The sequence below is a fragment of the Palaemon carinicauda genome, chromosome 17 (assembly GCF_036898095.1).
Source record: "Palaemon carinicauda isolate YSFRI2023 chromosome 17, ASM3689809v2, whole genome shotgun sequence".
Lineage (NCBI taxonomy): Eukaryota > Metazoa > Arthropoda > Malacostraca > Decapoda > Palaemonidae > Palaemon > Palaemon carinicauda.
Genome location: NC_090741.1, coordinates 102,821,429 through 102,834,959, shown reverse-complemented (window position 1 = coordinate 102,834,959; position 13,531 = coordinate 102,821,429). Strand labels below are relative to the sequence as shown.

General features: G+C 43.3%; 1 protein-coding gene across 1 annotated transcript in view; it reads right to left on the bottom strand.

Moving 5' to 3' along the window:
- Positions 1-13,531, bottom strand: part of LOC137656872 (uncharacterized) — a 110,566-nt gene that overhangs the window by 23,099 nt on the left and 73,936 nt on the right. The window contains exon 4 of the mRNA XM_068391242.1: positions 3,034-3,141. Within this exon, the coding sequence (XP_068247343.1) occupies positions 3,034-3,141 (108 nt within the window). The remainder of the gene's footprint in view (positions 1-3,033; positions 3,142-13,531) is intronic.

The window sequence follows — 13,531 nt, the reverse complement described above, 5'->3', positions numbered from 1 at the left end:
GCATCCGCAGTTGAGCTAGTAGCACACGTGGGCGATCCGGAGATCGCTGGCGAGCTGATGATCGCTGACGAGCTGACGATCGCTGGCGAGCTGATGATCGCTGACGAGCTGATGATTGCTGACGAGCTGATGATCGCTGACGAGCAGAAGGCTACGCGTGGAAGCCTGCGTAAAGAAGAGTCCTTGACCCCGACCTGAACCGAAGTTCTAGATCGCGAGGGCGAACGTGGGCGCACAGGGCACGTAACAGGAACCGCAGGGAAGATCATCTTGAAAGCGCTGACGAACAGGAGAGCGCTGACGAACAGAAGGGCGCGCAGGGAAACCCTGACACGCAAGGGAAGAACCCCCGTGGGGGCAACCCTTTGCCCCGAAGGGATCGTTGTCCGCCGGGAGACTGATGTCCGTCGGAAGACCGCTGTCCGTCGGGAAGACCGTTGCCCGTCGGAAGACGAGATTAGACTGCTGTCCATCTGCACCAAGACGGAAGATCGAGAAAAAGAAGTTGTAGGCTGCAAACGGAGATTCAAAAAGGCGCCTCAAGCACCCTTATAGGGAGATGAGAGGCCCTTACGACGAGGCGGACGGAGGGCCTTACGGCGAGGGAGGCCAACAGCAACAGCAACAGAAGAAACCTCCGAAGAGGAGTCTCTATGAGTGTACTCTCTCGCGAACGAAAGAGAAACACTTCGTGGAAGAGACTGGTCAGCCAGTGACCTAAAAGGGGCAATCCTCCGAAGAGGAGCTCCTGCAGTTGCCCAGCCCCTTGAGCGAAACTGCAGGTGCGACCGCTCAGCACCAAGAGCATAGTCGCACGAAAAAAAAGGCAAGAGAAGAACCCCCCAAAAGAGGAAAAGCTCAAGCCTGGACAGGAAAAAACTTCCCTCGGAAGGAAAGTTATCCGCCCAAGGAGGCAAGCCTCCTGACTGTTCTAAAATGAACTGGAGAGCTGTCCGTCGACACGGGAGTACTACCAGTAGAAGGAGACACGCCCCTGACGACAATACAAGGGGGGAGGCAGCAACAGCCGAATCCCCAGGACTCAACCAGACAGCTCACACCGTTGCTATATTACAGAAACGAACTAGATCGGTAACTGTAAAAAAATAAAACAAATAATATTAGTACACATTCATTCCCCCGGGAAGGCTCCGAAGAGGAATCCCGAGGAAAAGGAACAAGAATTACACAACAGGCACGTGCCCTCACAACCACTTACACTCGCGGAAGGAGAGCTGTAACCAAAACAGAATTATAACAATTATAATTATGTAACTATGTAATTATGTAATTTAAAAATGAATGAACACTAAAGAAAAAACGAAAACCCCGAAAGGAATCGTTCTACAAGCTGAAAAATTAACAACTACAATTAGATTCATAAACTAATTGAGACAAAATGTACGGCGTAGCAACCCCACCCACACGGGAAGGAAGCTACAAGGGCGTAGTAAAACATAGTAAAAGGGTGAACGACCTCAAGAGAGAGAGAGAGAGAAAGACCGAAGTCAAACTCGATCGCAACCCATAAAATTAGGCCGTGGTGGCCTAACTGCCGAGGCCTCCACGTAGATATCGTACACTACACACACACATCTGAAAAGGAAACTTACTTATTTCTATACTCAAATATATATACAAACATGAAAACATGTTTACATATATATTGAGTAAAAGAAAAGTAAGCGAATAAGTAAAGACAAAACAGACAATGGCTGCCAAGCGAGGACCAAGACAGAGACGTCTGTCACAGTCCGAGCCAAAAGTGAAAGTGAGTATTCACCTGTGTGTGAGGGGGAGGAGGGGTAGCTAGCTACCACTCCCCTACCCCCCCGCTAACTAGCGCGGGGGTAATACACCCTCGTTAAATTCTAATGGCTCGCCATTTCAGCTACGCTAAAAGTAATAACCCTTTGTAAATAGCGTGGTTTGTATTTCGGTTACGGAACAAATAACATTTGTTAATAATTAGTATTTATACCCACTGATTAACTTTGAATACTCCCACAATCACATAAAGTGAACAAAGAAAAGGCAAAACTAACACTATAGTAATTGAAGAAAAAAGTATAATTCTTCTTCCAAAACAAACAAGAAATAGGACTGGCAACAATCATCTTTTGCTAACATCATCAATAAAGAGAAAATACTCTATCTCACAGAATCATTCCCATACATAAGGAGACAATTTTTCATTACATCTTTATATCATCCAATTGAAAACACAAAAAATGAGGAGGATGAAACATAAGAAATAAATTAATAGAACAATGGAGCAATATCAGAAAATCAATCACAAAATGTCTGGAAATTACATTTGAGCTGTATATGGTCTTCATCAAATGAATAGTTTTGCACTCAACTTTGGGAGACGAACACTCGTAATCCATATTGTACATGCATAAGCCGGGACATTGCCTGTCCGCAAATAGACTACTATTATTATAAGTAATATGCTGGCTAAAAAACAAAGAGGGTTTGGGAGGAGGGTAAAGTAATGTTAGTATCAAAAAGCAGATATTGCTTCAAGAATATCCAATATATTCATACTAATGATCAAATAGCAAGGTTATTTCTTGATGGTAATCCAAATAATTAATGAGCTTTCGTTCACAAGATTTAGCTTCAAGATCTATGCCAAACTTAACTATATTTGGTAATCTATTTCAAAGACCTCAGGTCATCTTACTTCCAAGGACATTGAGCAAGATTGTCTAACATCTTCTGACACATGAGAAAGGGAAGAGGAGTAGGATACACAAAGAAAAATAAGAAGATTAATATGAAAAGTATTATGCAATGAAAAGGAAAAAAACAGAGTCAGTAACAAACACATCACATAGAACCAAGCACTACAGTAAATTATTATCAAAAAAAAAGAGAGAGAGAGAGAGAGAGAGAGAGAGAGAGAGAGAGAGAGAGAGAGAGAGAGAGAGAGAGAGAGAGAGAGAGAGATTAAACATTTATTCAATTTTAATGAAAAACAACAAAAACAAGACTTGATATAAATAAAAAACAAATTTATCAGCTCACCAAATTAACTCGTGACAACAGCAAAGCTGTCCGTAAATCCTCATCTTCTGGGTACTGCCAGCGTCGAGCTGCACACAAAGCACCATCATCATGGCCATGATTCACATTCTGCAGAAATTAATGACTGATCAGTGTTACGAATCACAAGACTAAACAAGAGCAACATGTTGTCAACTAGTTTTACCTAGAAATTAATGAACAATCAATACCACAAAGAACATTATTAAACAAGAATACTATACTGTCAATTAGTTTTATGCAGTGATGAACTCTTGCAATGACAACAGATCTTTATATTCCTTGGATAGAAATTAGGTTTTATATAAATAATCAAAATAAAAAAAATCACAAATTCTTAGTCATTTATAGATTATTCCTAGATATACAAACCTGAATCCTTTAATAAGTAATATGTACTCAGTAGAGATGGAACTGACAGTGAATCATTAAAAAGGTATGCTGGGGGATTTACCCACCTGCCCAACTGTATCACATCACTTTTAACCTTTAGCCTAAAGACCAAGAGGGGTAGTTGTGGAGGGAATTATACCTTGAAGGACTCAGGCTTGTCTAGCTAGGAAAAATACAAATTAGTTTTTAAATTTGTGATTTCTTCCAACATGGATATAACCCTTCTGTCCTTTGGTTAAATTTACTCCCCTAGAATCAGACTGGAAGTTTTTTTTTTTTTTTTCAAACATGTCATCCTTCCTGGTGACCTTAATAATCACCTAATAGCCCCACATAGGGATGTAAAAGCTGTTAGAGCATTGCCCTCTACTGACAGAAGAGAAAGTCAATGCTAGATCACGAGACACCTACCTCTCTATCAGAAGAATAACTTTGGAAATGTCGACCAAAACAACTAGAATATGAAAGGAGGACACTAACCTATACTCCCTATTTTAAGGAGGATGGGGGAGTTGCTACCACAGAATGCAGTCTGCTGGAAAGGCACTCTGTCACCTAACTGACCAGTCATCCAACCAGAGCATAATGGTTATGGCTGCTTCATTCCCTAAAGAGAACAAGAAAAGGCCAAAGGGCAAATCATTCCATCTTTCAATAAGAATAAAGCCAGATGTGTTACCTTAGACAATTAACATACTTGTCCTAAGAGGGAGCTGGACGAGTCCCACAACGACTGAATAGCCACCACAGGAACCAAGGAAGGCGGTCCCAGAGTCTGGAGGCAATGTCCTAAAAGTATAGATGAGGATGGTCTGATACCTCTCACAAACTACCTTTGCTTAGTAAACTGACAGGTGATACAGGAGGATGCTATCAAGGCTACTCATGAATTCCTCCTCCAGATGGTAAATGTCAGTACTGACATAAGGTACCTTTATTGTCAGAAGACTTACTAAACCTGAAGAAACAGTGTCTGAGTGTTTTCTTCATATCCTGCTAGTGCTAAGAGGAGGTTCTGACACTAAGAGCACAAGATGTCAAATCCTGTAAAGTAGTACAGCAAGGCCCTCCAAGACATCAAACATCTCCAAATCAAATGCCCTATGGAAGGATAGGCTCAAGAAGGTCTTGGATCTTCATAACTTCTCACTGACTAGGAAGGCACCAAAATTGCCATCCCCCAAAAGTTGACATATTGAGAGTGCTTGTAAATGAAGAGGTTCACATGAAGGGCATTTGTCCGTACCTCAAGGAAGAGGACCATCCCCATCCTAGGACTAAGTCCCTGGGTAAGCAAGATTGCTCATCACTCTCTGGGACAGGAAGGATACACCCTTTACAAAGAAGCTGCTTTGGCAGAAGCAGGAGGGTGTCACTAATTTGCTTAAGATGATTGGCCTGAAGAGAGACATCCTCTACAACTCTCACTGTAGAAAATGCCTTAGAACTCTCTCTCTTGGGGCCTACCAAAGAGCAAACAAAATTAAAAACCATGGTTAGCATAATCCCAACACTTACCGTAGCAGCTGTACACCAGGCTCACTCTCAATTTAAAGAAATCAGTCGGCGGGAAAGTTCACCACATCAGGGCAGGGGCACCCCTCTTGTGTGAAGGCAGGAAATGAGAAGGTTAACAAGATACTTTATACTCACCTGTCTGAGGGTGAAACTTGATATTACCTAAGAGTGGAGGAAAACAGCTTCTTCTGGATCAGTTTTTATGTTTCGACAAGATAAAAAAAGTGAGTGCATAAGCATGCCTTCCCCTCCCATAGGAAAAGTGCGCTCGCTAGAAGTCCCACGCTGCTTTTTATTATCACTAGCCAAGCTACAAACCTACTTGAAAAAGCTGAATGCTACAAGGCCAATAGTTCCAACAGGGAAAGTAGTCCAGAGGAAAAAAGAAATAAAGGAACAGCAAATAAACTACAGTATACAGTATAAGTAATGAGCAATAAACATGCAATATCTTAGATCAGATGAAATATCATTGAAAGGAGAAAGAATTAATGAGGTAGAATCATTTAAGTATTTAGGAACTATGATCTCCAATACAGGGTCTTTAGAATTGGAGTTTAGTGAAAGATTGAAAAAGGCAAATCAGACAATGGCTATGTTAAGTAAAATTTGGAAATCAAATTGCCTGAAATTACATATAAAAATTAGACTATATAAAAGTTTAGTGAGATCGGTGTTACTCTATGGACATGAATCATGGTATGACAATGAAACAATCTCCAATAGATTTAGTAGATTTGAGAACAAAGCCCTCAGAGGGATATTGGGAGTTAAATGGCAGGACAGGATTAGAGATGAAACTATAAGAGATTACTCGAGTGCCATATGTGGATGAGATCATGATGAGGGGTAGAGGGAGATGGTTTGGGCATGCTCTTTGCATTTGCCAAGAGAGATTAGTTCACCAAACTTTCAGCTGGGCTCCACAAGGCACTAGAAGAGTTGGAAGGCCAGACAGTACTACGTTGGATCCTTCTCTCTAGTTACGCTTCATTTTCCCTATGCTTACACATATACAGAATAATTGGGCCTATTCTTTACATATTCTCCCCTGTCCTCATACACCTGACAACACTGAGATTACCAAACAATTCTTCTCTCAAGAGGTTAACTACTGCACTGTAACTGTTCAGTAGCCACTTTTCCACTTGTTAAGGGTAGAACAGACTCTTTAGCTATGGTAAGCAGCTCTTCTAGAAGGACACCCCAAAATCAAACCATTGTTCTCATCTTGGGTAGTGCCATAGCCTCTGTACCATGGCCTTCCATTGTCTTGGGTTAGAGTTCTTTCGCTTGAGGGTACACGGGCACACTACTCCATGTTATTTCTCTTCCTCTTGTTTTGTTAACGTTTTCATAGTTTACATTAAAAATGTTTATTTTAATGTTGTTACCGTTCTTAAAATACTTTATTTTTCCTTATTTCCTTTCTTCACAGGACTATTTTCCCTGTTGGAGCTCCTGGAGTTATAGCATCCTGCTTTTCCAACTTGATTTGTAGCTTAGCAAATGATAATAATAATAATAATAGCCATGGCAGATGGAATGGTTCTTCTGCAGAAGATGGACAAGAAACCAGCAAACATAGTGACAGTAAAAAATCTCAATGAATGCTTCAACACCCGGCTGATGTCCTTCACACAAGATTATGATGAAATTATCCTTGTCTGACACATACATGAATGATTCTCTGAAGTGTTACCTGGGATAAAAGAAAGCAAGGAAGAGCACCAATCTAGTATCAGGTTAGATGACACAAATATAAAAGTCATTCCAATGAGCAGGTTCCTTTCACTTAAGGCAATGGCTGATCTGACCAACTATCTTACAGCAAAGACGAGAGTACAACAGTACATAAACAAAATGGCCATAACCTCTTCTTGAGGGCATACCAGAAGCAACAGAGACTTGCTCTTCCAGGACAGCAATCATGAGGGAGCAGACATACAGCAAAACCTATTGGATGCACAGATGGTTTTCTTCTTCCCAGACACATATGTCCTAGTGGTAGTCATAGCAAACTATGAACTGATACTGAAGGACACTTTCATTTCCATGAACTCTGGGGTTAAAGGGATAGAACCAATAGGGACAAAAAGAGCAAAGGCTTTGCAAGCCTTCCATGCATTCACTGGCACTGAAAGCACTGGACAATCCACTTGCATAGGCAAAACAACCTGGCTGCAAGTCTAAATGAAGGCAGACAGAGATGTATTAATTTCTCAGTAGATGCTTTCAACAGAGGCAGAAGTGATCAAAATTATGTTGACCATTCTGGCTAGCTTTGCCTCTGCAAGCTACTCTCCAGCGGCATCAGCATCAAGACCATCTCCAAATTGTGATGGCATCCTGTTAGTCCATATCCAAGCCAAAGTGTGTGGACAGGCCAGCATCACTCCGCAAGATCCTCAGTTGGATCCACTGCAGAATGGCTATCACAAGGAGTACAGTGGCCAGCTGAAACCAACCATGACAGATGACCTTTCACCACTGAGATGGTTAACTTCAATACAAAACAAACTGTTTTGCCAAGTTTTCTTGCAGAACAAATACCTTATTCTGCACTGAGCGTTGCCAGTGCAGGAGTGTGTCAGAAGGATGACTAAAAACATGTATGAAATGAATGATGACAATGATGGTGATGACATATAAAGACACCTTAGTTGCCCAAAAAGTGCATGTTGGTTCTTGATGGACACACACTTAGTGGAACATTCATATCTCACCACATGTAAAATATCCAATAAAATGGAATATTTCAGTCAAATAAGCTTGTGGTTGAATATAATTTACCATACTTATTCTGATACAATTAGATTCCTAGTCCATGATATAATGGTGGTTTAGCAGTCAAAACTATAATATTTCTAAGTTATTAGAAGTTGAGATATTGAAGAAAACCTTATTTCTATGCAGGCATTTTGTCAAATCTAAGATGGCGGCCACATAAGTATCAGGGCAAATGGAAACATTGTTTTTCTGATTGGTTAAACAATAGTTTTGAAAATTGTATAGTTTTCATACTCTCAACAAAACTCTAGCAAAATTTGGTGAACCTTATTATATAAGTTGTTACTTTAATATCACATTTGAATGAATGCATACTATAGTGACATCAATAATGTTCCTCATTAAGTGATAACCAAGCATTCTTTTTTACATATCAAACACTTCCTCCTTTCTTAACAAAGTGTAGTTTTCCTGTACTGTACTTATACATAAATCTTATCACATATAATCTTTTCATTGGGAAATAACAAGGAGTAAACAGTGTAATGCCTTCTGATAACAGTACATATATCAACAGAATTTGGATATAAAATCTATTATTTTGATAACTATAATTCACATAGCCAATATCTACAAAGCGCAAACTTCTCAACCTTAAAATGAAAAAAAAATGTTATTTTCATTAGTAAAATAAATTTTTGAATATACTTACCCGGTGATCATATAGCTGTCAGCTCTGCTGCCCGACAGAAAAACCTAAGGACAAAATACGCCAGCGATCGCTATACAGGTGGGGGTGTACATCAACTGCGCCATCTGTCGAGCAGGTACTCAAGTACTCCATGTCAACACAGAACCAATTTTCTCCTCGGCCCACTGGGTCTCTATTGGGGAGGAAGGGAGAACCTTTAATCTATGATCACCGGGTAAGTATATTCAAAAATTTATTTTACTAATGAAAATAACATTTTTCAATATTAAATTTAGCCGGTGATCATATAGCTGATTCACACCCAGGGGGGTGGGTAGAGACCAGCATTACATGTTGACATTATTATGAGCTAAGTATTTTGTATTTCATTTTAGCAGTTATTCAAAATAACAAACATAAAATAAATAAGTACCTGGTAAGGAAGTCGACTTGAACAATTACTCTGCCTTTTTAAGTACGTCTTCCTTACTGAGCCTCGCGATCCTCATAGGATGCTGAGCGACTCCTAGGAGCTGAAGTATGAAGGGTTGCAACCCATACTAAAGGACCTCATCAAAACCTCTAATCTAGGCGCTTCTCAAGAAATGACTTTGACCACCCGCCAAATCAAGTAGGATGCGAAAGGCTTCTTAGCCTTCCGGACAACCCAAAAACAATAAAAAAACATTTCAAGAGAAAGATTAAAAAAGGTTATGGAATTAGGGAATTGTAGTGGTTGAGCCCTCACCCACTACTGCACTCGTTGCTACGAATGGTCCCAGAGTGTAGCAGTTCTCGTAAAGAGACTGGACATTCTTAAGATAAAAAGACGCGAACACTGATTTGCTTTTCCAATAGGTTGCGTCGAATATACTTTGCAGAGATCTATTTTGTTTAAAGGCCACGGAAGTTGCGACAGCTCTAACTTCGTGTGTCCTTACCTTCAGCAAAGCTTGGTCTTCCTCATTCAGATGGGAATGAGCTTCTCGTATTAACAGTCTGATAAAATAGGATAAAGCATTCTTTGACATAGGCAAAGATGGATTCTTAACTGAACACCATAAAGCTTCAGACGGGCCTCGTAAAGGTTTTTAAATAGAACTTAAGAGCTCTTACAGGACATAAGACTCTTTCTAGTTCATTTCCAACCATACGATAAGTTTGGAATATCGAACGATATTGGTCAAGGCCGAGAAGGCAGCTCGTGTTTGGCTAGAAAACCAAGTTGTAGAACATGTAGCCGTTTCGGATGAGAATCCGATGTTCTTGCTGAAGGCATGAATCTCACTGACTCTTTTAGCTGTGGCTAAGCATATCAGGAAAAGAGTCTTAAAGGTGAGATCTTTCAGGGAGGCTGATTGTAGTGGTTCGAACCTGTCTGACATAAGGAATCTTAGTACCACGTCTAAATTCCAACCAGGTGTAACCAAACGACGCTCCTTCGTGGTCTCAAAAGACTTAAGGAGGTCCTGTAGATCTTTATTGTTGGAAAGATCTAAGCCTCTGTGACGGAAGACTGATGCCAACATGCTTCTGTAACCCTTGATAGTGGGAGCTGAAAGAGATCGTTCTTTCCTCAGATATAAGAGAAAGTCAGCTATTTGAGTTACAGAGGTACTGGTCGAGGATACGGATACTGACTTGCACCAGTTTCGGAAGATTTCCCACTTCGATTGGTAGACTCTAAGGGTGGATGTTCTCCTTGCTCTAGCAATCGCTCTGGTTGCCTCCTTCGAAAAGCCTCTAGCTCTCGAGAGTCTTTCGATAGTCTGAAGGCAGTCAGACGAAGAGCGTGGAGGCCTTGGTGTACCTTCTTTACGCGTGGCTGACGTAGAAGGTCCACCCTTAGGGGAAGTGTTCTGGGAACGTCTACTAGCCATCGAAGTACCTCGGTGAGCCATTCTCTCGCGGGCCAGAGGGAAGCAACTAGCGTCAACCTTGTCCCTTCGTGAGAGGCGAACTTCTGCAGTACCTTGTTGACAATCTTGAACGGAGGGAATGCATATAGATCTAGATGTGACCAATCTAGTAGAAAGGCATCTATATGAACTGCTGCTGGCTCCGGGATTGGTGAGCAAACTATTGGGAGCCTCTTGGTCATCGAGGTTGCGAAGAGATCTATGGTTGGCTGGCCCCAGGTGGCCCAAAGTCTCTTGCATACATCCTTGTGGAGGGTCCATTCTGTTGGAATTATTTGTTCCTTCCGACTGAGACAATCTGCCATGACATTCAAGTTGCCTTGGATGAACCTCGTTACTAGTGAAATGTCTAGACCTTTTGACCAGGTGAGGAGGTCCCTTGCGATCTCGTACCATGTCAGAGTGTAGGTCCCTCCTTGCTTGGAGATGTACGCCAAAGCCGTGGTGTTGTCCGAGTTCACCTCCACCACTTTGCCTTGAAGGAGAGACCTGAAGCTTTTCCAGGTCAGACGTACTGCCAGTAGCTTCTTGCAGTTGAAATGCATTGTCCTTTGACTCGAGTTCCATAATCCCGAGCATTCCCTACCGTCTAATGTCGCACCCCAGCCTACGTCCGATGCGTCCGAGAAGAGAACGTGGTTGGGAGTCTGAACAGTCAGGGGAAGACCCTCTCTAAGGTTGATATAGTCCTTTCACCAAGTCAGACCAGACTTTATCTTTCCGGAAACCGGGATCGAGACCGCTTCTAGCGTCTTGTCCTTTTCCAGTGAAAAGCTAGATGATATAGAAGAGGACGGAGGCGTAGTCTTCCTAGTGACACAAATTGATCCACGGATGACAGTGTCCTTACCAGACTCATCCACAGCCTGACTGGGCAGCGTTCCTTCTTCAGCATCTTCTGGATGGATAGCAGGGCTGGGGGTTGATCGTCTTGTTCAGCAACGTCCTCATCAGAGGGTTCCTCATCCGAAACTGATGAGGAAACGGCAACGGAGTGGGCAACGTCTGACTCGCTGAATCCGGTCGCACTGGTGGATGCGTGACGGAGCCGGACGCAATATCATGGTACTGCTGCACAGTCTGTGAACTGTCAACAACCATGGGTGCGCGAGGAAGTACAGCGTCAACCCGAAACTGTCTAGACTGTCTGGGTTGTGCAGTCAACACCCTACCGGGTTGCTGAAGTTGACGCACTGCGTCACAACAAGTCACCTCTGTTGGTTGTTGAACGTCTTCCTAGTGAAACACTGAACGTCAACAACCACCTCCGAGCGTCGCTTAACTTCAAAGTGCGACTGGCAACCCACACTGGGTCGCATCGGTGGAGGAACCACCTCAACTGGCAGACGCGAGTAGGATACCTCAGCGTCAACAGGGCGCACAACCAACCGGTTGGAAGGTTGTTGGCCAGAAGGTTCTTCTCCGTATTTAAGTCCTCTATCAAGGACACAAGCTTGGACTGCATGTCTTGCAGCAAAGCCCATTTAGGGTCTACGGGAGCAGGTGTGGCAACAGACGGGGTTAGCGACTGAGGCGGAACCATTTACCATCCCTGGAAGCCTTGTTATGTGCGACATAATAGTACAGCAAAACTTCAAAGGCTCGACAAAAGTTGAAAAGTTGACCTGTAAACAACTTGGAGTGTCTCCTGGCTAGGCGCCAGGGCGAGTCTACCAGAATTGAGAAGTCTACCTGGGCAGAGGCATGAACTCCCAAGCCGAGAACTTCTCTCGTGTCCTATCAGACTCTCGCTCTATAAGCCAGTTTAAAAGAAGGGAAATCAAAGGCTGTATCCCTAAAACTCCTCCTGGTGCAACAACCAGTCGCCTAGCCAACGTAACGCTCTCTAGGAGAGCGAGAGAGCACTAGCTTAACAACAACGGCTTCGAAGTAGCTAGGCCTAGTGTAAGTTCTGACGTTAGGCGAACGAGGAGCAGCAGTTACAAGATCCGGACGAAGATCCTTAAAAAATCATCATGATTTAATTAAAGTCCATAGGAGGCTAAGCAGCTTAAGGCTCCTCTCCAAATGACAGAGTCCTCAAAGGAATATCAGTAGGAGGGAGAACAGCACTTTCTCATCTACAGGAACCTTGTCCGAGAAAAGCTAGGTAATCTCAGTGAGGGTCTCACTGGTGCATTAGCAGCAGACCAGAAGGCAACGTTATGTAACTGCTTGACAGTCTGTGAACTGTCAAAAACTGAACTGTCAACCACAACAGGTGCGTGAGGACATACAGCACTGGTGCATTAGTAGCAGACCAGAAGGCAACGTCATGTAACTGCTTGACAGTCTGTGAGCTGGCAACAACCATAGCTGTGTGGGGAAGCCTCTACTCCTGACTGACTAGTCTGCTGCGGGAGAGTACCGGTAACCACAGTGGGTTGCGGAGGTTGAAGCACAGCGTCAAAACAAAGCAACTTAACTCCACCCTCCTGTTGTTGTGGTAACTCGCGAACGTCAACGGAGGGTAGCGTGCGTCTGTGAACGTCAACGTGCGGCTGGCAGGGTACACTGCGCATGGGTGGTGGAACTCTCACAGGCGGAGTGCGGGAGCAGGTAGCGTCAGCGTCTACTGAACGCACAACCGTGGTTGGTTGTAGGCTAACGGGTGCAGCGTCAACCTTCTCCGCACGATACTCCTGCATAAAAGATGCTAACTGTGTCTGCATAGACTGTAGCAAAGACCACTTAGGGTCTACAGCAGCAGGTGCGGCAACAGACGGTGTTACTGCCTGTTGCGGTACCGCTTTACCTCTCTTAGGAGGTGTGCAGTCATCGGAAGACTGCAGCGAGTCCGAACTGACCCAGTGGCTACACCTGGGCCGTTGGATTTGCGAGGAAGGGACCGACTTGCGCTTAATAAGCTGCGAGACCTTGGTCCAAGGTTTCTTACGAGAAACCTCTTCCGCAGACGAGAAGTAAATGGGCTCTCTAGTGTTTGTGTGGGTGGGGCGATCTTGGGTAGATACGCCCGAAACCACGGAGGGAAAAACGTCTGTTCGTTGATCAAGGCCTGACGAACCCATAAGTCGTTCGACATTACTTCTCCCCTGGGCTTGGGAGCTTGCAAGAGGTCCCGGACTAGGTGAACGACAGGCACGAACAGACGAACCCTCGGACGCAACACTGTAACACTTTGCGCATATCACTTTATCACTTCGATTTTCTGTTTTGCACTTATTTCACTGAAATCGAAACTTTTACTGATTTCTACCTGAAACACGCA